The 14,005-nt window shown below is 27.9% G+C and overlaps 2 protein-coding genes across 2 annotated transcripts; one reads left to right on the top strand and one right to left on the bottom strand.

The window, feature by feature from the left end:
* Positions 1-2,534: 2,534 nt before the first annotated feature.
* LOC134830418 (A-kinase anchor protein 10, mitochondrial) lies at positions 2,535-5,027 on the top strand. Its single transcript, XM_063843897.1, has 3 exons — positions 2,535-2,655; positions 3,017-3,136; positions 3,194-5,027. The coding sequence occupies exons 1-3, from the start codon at positions 2,631-2,633 to the stop codon at positions 4,756-4,758; spliced, it is 1,710 nt and encodes a 569-aa protein (XP_063699967.1). The 5' UTR covers positions 2,535-2,630; the 3' UTR covers positions 4,759-5,027.
* A 3,001-nt stretch (positions 5,028-8,028) lies between these two features.
* Positions 8,029-9,621, bottom strand: LOC134829868 (ribosome biogenesis protein WDR12 homolog). The gene is made up of 4 exons (XM_063843156.1): positions 9,444-9,621; positions 8,454-9,382; positions 8,263-8,395; positions 8,029-8,195 (listed from the first exon to the last, which is right to left on the bottom strand). Exons 1-4 carry the CDS (start codon positions 9,509-9,511, stop codon positions 8,036-8,038), a joined length of 1,290 nt encoding a protein of 429 aa, XP_063699226.1. The 5' UTR covers positions 9,512-9,621; the 3' UTR covers positions 8,029-8,035.
* Positions 9,622-14,005: the final 4,384 nt, after the last annotated feature.

The raw sequence follows: 14,005 nt of genomic DNA on the forward strand, positions 1-14,005 counted from the left end.
TTTAAATTTTGTTTAAAAAAATTATTGACGAATTTATTAAATTATTTAAAAAAAATATTAATTAAATAAATGAAACTCATTTATTTAGAAAAAATAATTATCTAATTATTTATTAAAAATTAAAAAAAAATAATAAAAAAATTATTAATAAAAAAATTAATTATTTTTATTTAAAAATAATAAATAAATAAAAAAATATTTTAAATAATAATTAAATTTTAATTAAATCTATGAGCATTTTGAAAAAAAATACATCAAAAAATACTAAAGTGTTTTCTTCAATTTTTATTTGATTTTTTTTCTATTAAAAATGATTTAAAATAAATTTAAAAAATAATTAAATTTTTAATTTAATTTAAAAAAAAATAATTTAAATAAAAAAAATAATTAAATAAAAAAAATAATTTAAATAAAATTAATTAAATAAAAAAATTATTTAATGTAAATCAATTTAATAAAAAATTAATTTAATTAAAATTAATTAATTAAAAAACAATTTTTAATTTAATTAAAATTTAATTTAAAAAAATCATTGGTTTAAAAACTGTTTTACACAAAATGCGCTCAAACAATTTTTAACATTTATTTTCACTTAAATTTAAATTTTATTTCAACAAAACATTTAAAATTAAATTAAAATGCAATGATTTGTTAATTTATAACTCTAAATTGTCTTCTATTTGCTTATTTTATAGAAAATTCTTCTTTAATGTTGATGAAAAAAATTACTCGAGGATTTTTTTCTCACATTTAGAAACAAACCAAATACGTAAAAGTCTCGACACTGCGAAAAAAAACCTTCGAGAAAGGTAAAGAAAAAAAAATCCTTTGATAGGTAACAACATTGACAATAACTGTTTTTGAAAGTTGTTCAAAAGAGGAAAATCCATTGCGTAGTAAAAATTAATTAACTTTATCGCACACACATACGACGAATTAGCAACAAAGTACAAGATGAGAAAAAAATCTGTGTTTAATCTTGTTATTAATTTACCCTCGTTTATCGCATGTTTACCTGTATGTCGTGTTCGTGAGTTTAGGCGAAAGAAACAAAATATATAAATAAATTCTCTTAAAAGGTTAAAATCTAATTACTCTTGTCTTCTTACCGGTAATTAGCTTATCCATGGCTTTTCGAACTGCCTCGAAGGAACAAAAAAACGAAACACATCAAAGCGGTTTTCCTTGAAAATTACTTTTTTCTCCATGATCTTGGCAAACAATTTTTTTCTGGTATCATTTTTCAGTCTACTTAATCAGTTTTCGATATAAAAATAATGAGTTATTAAGCTTATTTAAATTCAGAAGAGGATGCATGGAGTCAGATGCGCTCTAATCGTCGTAAAAATTTTCCTAATTGCTTTTGTAATTAAGACGGGAAAAATCTTAACCAACACATCACACGTTCGTTCGACGACGTCAGTGTCACACATGGACAATTTTTCACAAAAAATTAAAATAATAAAAATTCTGTGCATGAATGATGGACATCGTTGTGCTGCACCAAGAATGGATGTGCTGCAAGTAATTAATCAAATTTGTCAAGACAACAGTTTTTTGTCGTATTGAAATTTTTTAAAAATATTTTTATGGGAGATATGATGAGATAATTGAAGTTAAATTGAAGGATTTAATTGAAGTTCACAGTAAATTTAATAATTTTTATAGAAGAATTTAAAAATTTTCTCATTAAAGATCAAAATTTTGAGGTTAGAATTTTTAAATTTATAAAAAGTTAAAAAATGTTCATGATTTTTAAGAATTCTTATCAGATATTATTCATTTTTCATATTTTTCCATAAATTACTGAAAAACTTCCTTAAAATTTAAAAAAAAAAATAAGTTTTTCATTTGATCTTAAAAAAGGCGCGAATTTGAAAAAATTGCGCACATATTATCAAAATTTTGAAGTTAGAATTTTCAAAATTATAAAAATTTTAATTACTTTCAAGGAAATCATGAGATTTTATTTATTTTTGATATTTTCCATAAATTGATAAGTATTTAAACTGAAAAAAAAATAAATTTTCTCTTGATCTTAAAAAAGGCGCGAAAATAAAAAATTGCGCGCGTAACTATAATTATTTACAATTTTTCTTCTATTTCAAGGTTTTCATATAAAATTATTACAGGACAAAATATTAAATTATTTATACGATATTTTTGTAGTTTTTCTTTTTTTTATAGAAATTTAAAATTAAAACAAAAATTAAAAAACCTTTTTTGACTTTTATTTAATTAAAGAAAATATTTACCTATTTTATATATGTTTTTAACACATTTTTAAGGTTCTAATTTTTTATCAAAAATTGTCTTTAAGAACCTTTTTTAAGAAAATTTCTCACAAAAAACCTTAAAAATCAACGAAAAAGGCTAAAAAAACCCCAACGGATATTGTGAGGCTCGTGGCGGCAAAAATCCAGTAGTCGCGGTCATTTTCGCGGTTTGAACATTTTAAAATTTTGGATTTCACCCCTGTCACTAACCACACTTTTAACAATTATCACTTTCATTCGTCTCATTCTAATACACAGCAGGACCAAAACAAACCAATCTCACAAGTGAAATTTCGCATAAAATGACCCGATAATCGCGAAGAAATATGTAAATTACCACTTTGACACACAAATATGTTGCAGATCTTCAAAAAGTCACGTAAGTATTTTACAAATTCCTTTTTAAAAGACCAAAAATCCCGAAAATATCTGATGACGTTTCATTTTTGTTGCATTGTATGGGGCGGAAAAGTGTTTATTTATTTACTTCATGTGCAAAAACGATGGAAAAAGTGAAAATTTTCAAGGTCCCGAAAGATTTAAAGAAATTTATTGAATGCATGTAAACTTCAAATGCATCTTAAAAGACGTTCGAAGCCCATACAGAATGAGGTCATTTTTTCTATTCTATTAAAAAAAAATTTGCATTCCTTCGATGTGCGAAATATGTGACGGAGTGTTTATTTTTTTAGAAGTTAATTGATTGCGTCATGTTAAAGAATTATTTTCTTTGTTTTTAGATCGTCGTTCATCGTCATCCGTATCAGCAGAGGACAATGTTTCGCTAAATTCATCACATAAACAGGAGAATTTCAGTCTGGAAGATGCGGAAAAATTCTATTTTGATGCAAAAGACAAAGGTAAAAAATTAAAATTTTCTAAAAAATTATTTTTTTTAAATAAAAAATTTTTTTTAGCGACAGAAACGCCTGAATCTCGTCCCAAACTCTCGAAATACCTGTCGGATATCCTGAACGAACGTGGTTGCCTGTGTTACTTTGTCCAATATCTCGAAGCCAAAAACGCTCTTCCGCTGATAAAGTTCTGGATCGATGCCGAAAGTTATCGTTCAGCTGCTGAACTGCTTTGCGGGCGAAATGGCGTCTTGAGTAACAGCAAAAGTCTCGCTTTTGACACAAATACGAGGGATGAGGGTCCCGAAACTGCGCGGGAATTGAAACGAAGTGTCTCTTCTGAGGGTTACGACAGTTTATCCTTCAAAAGTCAGTCAAACGAATCAATTGATCGTCTTTCGGCAGGTGCTTTATCCGAAACAAAGCCCGAAGACGACCCCAAATCCAACAAATTACAATCCTCATTGGTAGCTGATGCAATACGAATTTACCGAAAATACCTTGTTTCCTCCTCGATGTACTTTGTGGATGTGCCTGCGACGTGTCAGTCAACAATTTCGCTCGCTTTGTGCAATAACGCCGCAATTACGGCAACTTTGTTCGTCGAAGCGCAAAAATACGCCTTTGACATGCTGGAACGCGACCATCTCGAAGCGTTTCTCGAAAGTGCGTATTACTGCAAATATTCCGTGGAAGTGTTGACAGACGAGAGTTTACGACTTACGGATTTGCTGTACAACGAGTCGATCCTTTTCTACTTTATGGAGTTCTTGGAGCAGGATCGGGCCCAACAGTACCTTGAATTTTGGATGACGGCTGTGAATTTCAAACAAAACCTCATCGCGAACGAGTACAACAAGTCGCAGGCGCAATCCGACGCCCTCATTTTGTACGAAAAATATTTTTCGCTGCAAGCAACGCAACCTTTGCACTTCTCGGATGCCGTCCGGAGCACCGTTGAAGGCGAAATTTGCAAAGATACCGAAGATCCGATTGTGAATTGTTTCGATATCCCGCTAAAAATTGTCGAAATCTACCTGGAACAGAATTATTTCAAGCCTTTTATGCAGTCCAACTTGTTCCAAAAGTACCTCACGGAACGATATTCGCGAATGCATGTCGAAGAAAAAACCGTAGCAACGCCAATTTCGCAAAAAATCGCCGGAAAAACGCACAAACGGAACAATTCCGAACCATTTATCGCGAAAACAAACACTTTGCTGGCATCGATGGACATCACAAAGCCCGCCAATAACATGCAAATCGATTCGCAGCAGTTAACGGACCCCGATATGCTGTGGCGTCGCAATTTCCTACCCAACAGCACTCCTACACAAAATGGGCTCAGTTTCGGTCGTGTTAACGCCTTCGGAAGGTATCAACGCGAATTTGAACTGAATCCGGGACAACAAGACATTCATAACACGTCGCTGACGAACGCCTCGAATCGCCTTAAAAAAGTCGTGCGAAAACTCGTGAATTTGCCGGAAGACAAGGCGCAGGAAGAAATCGCGTGGCAAGTTGCGGAAATGATTGTCAGAGACGTCACGAGTATCACGATGCAATTAAATCACGAAAATCTGCACGAGGAAGACGCGAAAGAGGAGAATCTCACACAAAACACGTGATTAATGTTGAAGCTCTTCTATTCGATATTTTTACCTTAGACAAGAATCTCTAAACTTGTGCTCTAAATCAAATTTTAGTACTTTCCAAATTTTATCCACGTTATTCCAATGGAATGATAAAAATTTAGACCTTAGAAATAGTAGAGAAGGCTCTTTTGAGTCAATGACATTATTTTTTATTTAGTCAAAATAGTGTTAAAAAACTTTCATCAGCGAGAGGAATTTTCAAGTATTCAATACCAGACTGGAGTATTTTTCCATAAAAAGAAGTTAAGAAAATTATCATTTAAATATTTACCGAACTACAAGATTAATTAATTAATTAATTAAAAAAATATTAACTACATAAATATTACTATTGATATATAGAAAAAAAATACAAAAAAGAAATATTATGATGTAAAAATATTTTAGTCATTGTTAATTTTATCATTATGAAAATTTAAAATTGAATTTTGAACAAAACAAATAAAATAAAAAAATTGTTTAATTAATTTTTTTACGTATTTTTATTATTTTTTTAAAATTTGATTTTTTTCAAAATTTCTAAAAATTTTAATAAAAAATGTTAAAAATTGTTTAAAAAAAAAAAAAAAAAATAATAAAAAAAAACTGTGTCAAAGCGATTTTTGTCAAATCTTGTTCCAAATGTTTAAAAATACTTTTTTATACAAAATAATAAAATTTAAACAATTTTTGGTCCTTAATTAATATAACTGATCTCAAAGTATTTCAAGTTAAAATTTGAACAAAAAAAAATTTACAAAAATAATTGTCAAAAAAATTTCTTTGACATAGTTTTGTTTTAAAAACTAAATCAAGAGCAAAAAAACTGTGTCAAAAACTGTGTCAAAGCGATTTTTGTCAAATCTTGCTCCAAATGGATAAAAATTTATCAGAGGGCTCTAATTTATCATTTTTAATCATTTTATAACTCAAAACTGCCAAAAAATTGAAACTGAAAAAAAACTGTGTCAAAAACTTTTCCTTTGACATAGTTTTGTTTTGAAAACTAAATCAAGAGCAAAAAAACTGTGTCAAAAACTGTGTCAAAGCGATTTTTGTCAAATCTTGCTCCAAATGGATAGAAATTTGTCAGAAGGCTCTAATTTATCATTTTTAATCATTTTATAACTCAAAACTGCCAAAAAATTGAAACTGAAAAAAAATTTTTCTAATTTATCATTTTTAATCATTTTATAACTCAAAACTGCCAAAAAATTGAAACTGAAAAAAAAATTTTCCTTTGTTTTTGTTTTGAAAACTTTGACATAGTTTTGTTTTAAAAACTAAATCAAGAGCAAAAAAACTGTGTCAAAAACTGTGTCAAAGCGATTTTTGTCAAATCTTGCTCCAAATGGATAGAAATTTGTCAGAAGGCTCTAATTTATCATTTTTAATCATTTTATAACTCAAAACTGCTAAAAAATTGAAACTGAAAAAAAAATTTTCCTTTGACATAGTTTTGTTTTGAAAACTAAATCAAGAGCAAAAAAACTGTGTCAAAAACTGTGTCAAAGCGATTTTTGTCAAATCTTGCTCCAAATGGATAAAAATTTGTCAGAGGGCTCTAATTTATCATTTTTAATCATTTTACAACTCAAAACTGCTAAAAAATTGAAACTGAAAAAAAAAATTTCCTTTGACATAGTTTTGTTTTGAAAACTAAATCAAGAGCAAAAAAACTGTGTCAAAAACTGTGTCAAAGCGATTTTTGTCAAATCTTGCTCCAAATGGATAAAAATTTGTCAGAGGGCTCTAATTTATCATTTTTAATCATTTTACAACTCAAAACTGCTAAAAAATTGAAACTGAAAAAAAAATTTTCCTTTGACATAGTTTTGTTTTGAAAACTAAATCAAGAGCAAAAAAACTGTGTCAAAAACTGTGTCAAAGCGATTTTTGTCAAATCTTGCTCCAAATGGATAAAAATTTGTCAGAAGGGCTCTAATTTATCATTTTTAATCATTTTATAACTCAAAACTGCCAAAAAATTGAAACTGAAAAAAAAATTTTCCTTTGACATAGTTTTGTTTTGAAAACTATTTAAATCAAGAGCAAAAAAACTGTGTCAAAAACTGTGTCAAAGCGAAAATGGATAGAAATTTCAAAAACTGTCAGAAATGGCTCTAATTTATCATTTTTAATCATTTTGCAACTCAAAACTGTGTCAAAGCGATTTTTGTCAAATCTTGCTCCAAATGGATAGAAATTTGTCAGAAGGCTCTAATTTATCATTTTTAATCATTAAATTGAAACTGAAAAAAAAAATTTTCCTTTGACATGGTTTTGTTTTGATTGAAAAAAAAAATTTATTGAATCAAAACTGTTTTGTTTTGAAAAAACTAAATCAAGAAAAAAAAACTTTTGTGTCCTTTGACATAGTTTTGTTTTGAAAACTAAATCAAGAGCAAAAAAACTGTGTCAAAAACTGTGTCAAAGCGATTTTTGTCAAATCTTGCTCCAAATGGATAGAAATTTGTCAGAAGGCTCTAATTTATCATTTTTAATCATTTTGCAACTCAAAAAAAAAACTGTGCCAAAAAATTTGCTCCAAATGGATAAAAATTTATCAGAGTGCTCTAAAAACTCAAAACTGAAAAAAAAAAAATTTTCCTTTGACATAGTTTTGTTTTGAAAACTAAATCAAGAGCAAAAAAACTGTGTCAAAAACTGTGTCAAAGCGATTTTTGTCAAATCTTGCTCCAAATGGATAGAAATTTGTCAGAAGGCTCTAATTTATCATTTTTAATCATTTTACAACTCAAAACTGCCAAAAAATTGAAACTGAAAAAAAAATTTTCCTTTGACATAGTTTTGTTTTGAAAACTAAATCAAGAGCAAAAAAACTGTGTCAAAAACTGTGTCAAAGCGATTTTTGTCAAATCTTGCTCCAAATGGATAGAAATTTGGATTTTGTTTTGAAATTTGTCAGATTTTTGTCAAATCTTGCTCCAAATGGATAAAAATTTATTAGAGTGCTCTAATTTATCATTTTTAATCATTTTGCAACTCAAAACTGCTAAAAAATTGAAACTGAAAAAAAAAATTTTCCTTTGACATGGTTTTGTTTTGAAAACTAAATCAAGAGCAAAAAAACTGTGTCAAAAACTGTGTCAAAGCGATTTTTTTTTAAATAATTCAAAACTTTTAAATTTGATTTTTAAACTTAAATATTTATATTTTATAACTCAAAACTGCAAAAAATTTAAACTGAAAAAAATTCCTTTTTTAGACATTTTTGTTTTGAAAAATAATTCAAAGTATTTGAAAAAAATCAATTTTCGTCCATTTTCTGCTCCTCTCCTGATTTATTTGACTTGAAAATACGAAGAGAATTATCCGAACCGCCTGACATCATATATCTCGAATTTGACCAATCGCAACACAAAACTTTATCTTCATGCCCAATTAAGTCGAACAAAGGTGCTTTTGTACTAAAAATAATTTTTTTATGAATTTAAAAAAAAAAATTGAGAAAAAAAAAATTTAAAAATTTCATACCTTCTGTAATCCCATAACTTAACTTGATTGTCATAAGCTCCAGAAATGAAGAGATGCTCCTCAGTTTTCGACCATTTCGCGGATTGGATCCATTGGGAATGGCCTGCATATGAGCTTTTAACGATTGCTCCTTCTGAAATTTTATTAAAAAATATTTTTTTGCGAATTTTTATGGAAAAAATTTGACTTACGATTCGATTTCGGGTCATATAGCTTCAAATTTTTATCGGGAGAGCAAGTTATGATTAAATGATTCAACGGCGAATAATCCGCACAGAAGAAAGATTTGTTGCCCGTTAGTTCTTGTTTGATGCCTCCGAGCTCTAAATCCCAAAATTTCATCGTGTGATCCCACGAAGCTGTCAGCAACGTGTGATTATCGATCCATTGAACGCTCGAAACTGCCTCGCGATGTCCTTCGAGTGTCATTTGAGGCGTTTTTGTGCTTCCCGTGGATTTTGCCTTTTTTGCGGCGGATTCGCCCGTACTTGATTCGTCATTTAAGTCACTCGACCAAATTTTGAGCATCGTATCCCAACTGCCTGTCGCGAGTTTTTCCTTATTTGGACTCACATCGATGCAATCGACGCCACGTTCGTGTCCTTTGCAAATTTGCACGCATTCCACGGAGTTGCGTTTGATGTTCCATTCCCAAATCATCGACGTTTGATCCTGACTTGCCGATGCGAAAACTCCCGTTACCTCATCCAACTTGATCCACGTGACGTCTTTGATGGGCGCATCGTGTCCCGGAATTGTCAAACGATGTTTGCCCTCGATCGACCACAAATTCAGCGAATTGTCGTAGCAACCGGTGAGAATCCAATCGCCGCATGCCTGAACCGCAGACACCCAATCGTCGTGCAACAAGCACTCTTGAGGCTCCGGCGCCGGATATTTCTCGACATATTCGATCGAAATGTGATCTTCGAAGGAAATTTCGCGTTCGCGCAAGTGTTGCTTCAAGGTTGTTCGCAAAAATTCGCCCGACACGAGAAAATCAAACTCGACTGTGGCGTGATCGGAATTTGTGTCGGCGAGGATACTGTTGATGAGGACATTCAATTCGGCATTTGCTACATTCGCAGCGATGGAATAGGGGATATCGGGAACAGCATACCTGAAAGAGAGGGAAAAACATTAAAAAAAATTTTTTTTCAAGGTAAATTCGCATGTCTTACTGTTGTTGTTTCGTAATTAACAGGATTTGTAATTGTCCTTCAGCGGTATCGCCTGATGTTGAAGCCATTTGTACGAGATTTTGTATTTTATTGAATTGATATTGAAGAAATGTCACAGAAAATTCGTGAAAATTAAGATTTTTCGGCAAATGTAATCAAAACAAAGCCATGTGAGAGTCTGAGGCGCGTGACTGAAATGCATTTGAGGTTCGTGAATGGATTTCAGTTATCAATTTTATTCGTCTCAAATGAATAGATGGGGTAAATTCATAAAAATAATTTTTTATTTAATTTTATTTTAATTTTAAATTTAATTTTTTAATTTTTAATTTTAATTATTTAATTTTCTAAATTTTTTTTTTAATTTAATTTTAATTAATTAATTTTAATTAATTAATTTTAATTATTTAATTTTAATTAATTAATTTTAATTAATTTATTTTAATTATTTAATTTTAATTAGTTAATTTTGATAATTTATTTTTAATTATATAATTTTAATTTAAATTGTTTTTCTCAAATCACCCCATTTACCCCTATATGTTAAAAATGAGTAGCGAAACTAAAAATTTAATTCTTCTATTCACCGATAGAGATCCAAAATTTATTGCCAACTATGAATTAGAAAATCGCGATTTTTGATAGCTGACGATAGCTGTAGCAAATTTGGGAAATCTTAGCAAATTTGGGAAATCCATCAGTGAGACGAATGACTTTTATAACCCTCCTATTTTGGGCTCCTGGAGATGGAATTTGGAGATAAAAAATATTCTGCATCGTGACATTGACTTGTAAAATTAAAAAACTAACAAGTAAAATTTTATAAATATTCAAAAATTTTCATCAAATTTTTTCTCATGTTATGCTCAAAGCCCCTCAAAAAATCTTCAATAAAAAATTTTACGACCTTTCAATTAGCTTAGATCTAACCTTCCTGTCAATTCCCAAAATACCAAAAAAAAATCTCGTCACCTAAATTAAAAAGTCGTAATTTTTGATTAATTTATGAGCAGTCGTAAAAAATCAGTTGACGCCCAATCTATGCTTCCATTACTTCACATAAACGCTTAAATTGTGCAACATCATTTTTTTTATTAAATAATATCACCTTATTGATTAAAACAGAACTCTTAACCAACAAAACAGTTTTTATCATGAAATCTTTTTCAATTCTTTATCAGTTTTTTCGATTAGAAAAAAATGAAATAATAAAATTTGTTAATCATAAATTTATTTAGATAATTTTAAAGTCAATTTTTGTCGCTTATCAAAAAATATGATGTTTTTTATTTAACAGCTTACTTGGCGCTGACGTAAATATTTGTTTTTTTTTTACGCAAGTGGATTTTGAATTCTTTACTACTGTTCAATTCATGAAAAGTAAATATTGTAAAACGAATATTAATAAAAACAGATTAATTTTGTGCTACTTAAAAATGATGGATTTTTGACAAGTTACGTTGATAAAGCTGGAGCTGTTGGAGACAAACTTGTTATGGAATTTTTGAAGAATTTTATATAATGGAATTTTTAATGTTCTTTTAAGGCTCAAAAAAGCTAAAAGTAAGGATGAGGAAAAAAAATTGATGGAATATTAATTAAATTAAAAAATTAATAAAAATAAATAATAATTAATGAATTTAACTACAATAATTAAAAATTAATGATATAAAAAAATTCAAATAAAATAAAATTAAAATTAAATGAAAAATTAGAAAATTCATTTTCATAAGAAGAAAAATATTCAAAAATCTATTAAAAATTCATATTGAAAAACTATTTGATTAAAATTCAAAAGAAATTTTAGGTTTTACTCAAACATTTTTAAAATAATTTTTTCAAACATTTCGAATTCGTGAGTTTTAATTAAATTTAAATAAAATAAATAAATTAATTTTGAGAATTAATTGAATTTTAATATAAAGGCTTAATTTTTTTTTCTTACATGAACTTTAATTTTTATTTTTCTATTTTTTTTTTTTCATTTTTCTCGTCTAATAAAGACAACTTTAATTTTAAAAATTATTTGATGGAAAAAAACCAAAAAAAAAATCATCTTTTCTCATTTGTACTTAAGTCTAACAATGCTTTTTAATTCGTTCTTAATTTCAATTTTTTTCTGAAGTCCATTGAAATTTTCTTTATTTCAGATTAGCTCCGTCAAAGGAATCAACGAAGACTCCAAAAAAGAAAATTGTGATCGTAAACTTTACTTTACGCCTTGCTTCTTGCCTGAGGATTCAAGATTTTCTTCAAGTTGAGCAATCGAATCGAGAATTTGGTTCATCGATTTGGTAAGTTCTGAAGATTTTTCAATTTCTTTTCACTTTTTCTTATATTTTTGGCCCATTAAAAATTTTTAAAGTCCAGAATTTAATTTTAAATTGAAATTCTATAATCCAAACTTCTTTCGAGAATTTATCAATCGATCTAAAAATGGCGATCTTAACTTTTTAACGATCTTCTGAAATTCAAAAATTCTGATAATGATCTCCTTTTTTTGCATAAAAAACTCATAATTATCGAAAGAAAGTAACTTTTTTCAACTTCCTTTCTTCCAAGTTCGAACTTTATTAATTGACCATAAACTTCTGATAAAGTTGCAACTAGAAAATTACCGTTCAAAGTTCCTGATAACATTTTTATTACTCCCCAAAAATATTTCTTTTGACAAAAACCAGACACCGACTGTCTGTCTACCAAAAAAAAACTGTGTCGATGATAGGAAAGGCTCGTAAAAAATTTTACGACCAGGGGATTCCGTCTCTAAAAAAAATTTGTTGTTAATATTTTTAATTTTTTATTGGTTTTTTATTGCTTCACTAAGCAGCTACTACCGGCATGGACGATACACGAAAAAAGAGACATTAATTGGTGTCAACAACCTTTTTTTAATTTGTTTTGTCGAGCGAAATTTGTTTCGATTCTTCTGGCAAATTACATGGATTTACTCTACTTTTCGATTTATTGCGCAATATTTGCAAAAGAATTCGTTTGTTCTCTTCTAGAAAGGCGTATTTCCTTCTTTTTTGCGATTGCATAAGACTTGCTTCGATAAATCAATCGGTAAAACCTGTAAAATGAAATTTACTTTTCTCTTTTGAATCGAAACTTGTTTGCATTTTGTGTCGTTCAGCCGTATAAAAGTCGATATAAATCAACTCTCGAAAACACTGAAACCTGTAAAAATGTCTAGAATTAATTTATTACGACGACGTTTTAAACTTGAAACGAAGACGCGTGTACCATTCCCAAGGTTTGTCAATCTTATCGGGCACTAATTATTCGGTTAGTGATAAGATGACCTCCAGTTGACCTTCAAAATTGCCGCTGGACAATCGCCACAGGTATGGAATTTTTTCAGTTGAAAAAAAGTTACGCAACAATTCTATCGATAAATTTTGAGTGAAAGATAACGCAAAAAATAACAAAAACATCTGTTTGAAGATATTTTTGATTGTCTCAAGAATTTTTGTTGTACGAGAAAGTCAAACGCATCGTTAAGTAGAAAAAAAAATTATTTCGTGAAAAAATGACAAAAACATTGATGCGTTTGAAAAAATTCTACGGTGCACGTAATCGAGTCTAAAAATATTCCATTCAGCTCTGTTTTTTGTCTTTGTGTCGTTTCGTGTTAACGAAGTCGGTTCTGTGACTTTCAGACTTTCTTTTTGTCGGTTTTGTTTTTCATAAATAAATAAATAATTGTAATGCCTAAAGATGTTTTTACATAATCGGAGGCGCGTTTTGTAAATGCGTAAACAAAGCTGTTTGTCACATACTGCTGTTTTGTTGTTGTTATTTTTTTTTTCTGTGACCAGATGAGTCGGAACTGTCACGAAATTGTTTTTGAATAAAAAAATAAAATAATAAATCTTATTGTCAATTTTTTTTACACATAGAAAAATATTGGCTGAGTAAGAAGTCTGTCCGTGATTTTTTTTTATTTAAATTTTATTATTTTATTTTAATTTAAATAAAATAAATTAAATTTTAATTTATTTTATTAAATTAAAATAAAATATATAAAATTAATAAATTTATTTTTTTAAATTAAAAATAATTTTTTTATATTTTTTTTAAAAAAATTAATTAAAAAAAAAATAATTTAATATAATTATTTTAATTTAAATTAAATTTTATTTTTAATTTAATTTTAAATTTAAAAAATTAATTAAAAATAATTTTATTAATTTTTTAAAAAATAATTTATTAATTTTTTTTTTTTTTTAATTATTAAATTTAAATCAAATTAACTAAATTATATTTTCAATTTAAAATTACGTAAAATTATTAAATTTTGAAAAATTACATATTAATTAATTTTTTTTATTTAAAAAAAATAAAATTAATTAAAAATTAAATAATTTTTATTTAATTTAATAAATTTATTTAAAAAAAATATTTTTTTAAATTATAATATTATTTAATACAATTAATAATAAAATATCATGTAAAGATTTAATATTCAATTATAAAATATAAAGATAAATATTTTTTTACTTTAGAAGTTTTTCTTGGAAATATTTAATTATATTTTAATATACGCCATCCTTTGCTGC

This window comes from Culicoides brevitarsis, chromosome 2 (assembly GCF_036172545.1).
Source record: "Culicoides brevitarsis isolate CSIRO-B50_1 chromosome 2, AGI_CSIRO_Cbre_v1, whole genome shotgun sequence".
Classification (NCBI taxonomy): Eukaryota; Metazoa; Arthropoda; class Insecta; order Diptera; family Ceratopogonidae; genus Culicoides; species Culicoides brevitarsis.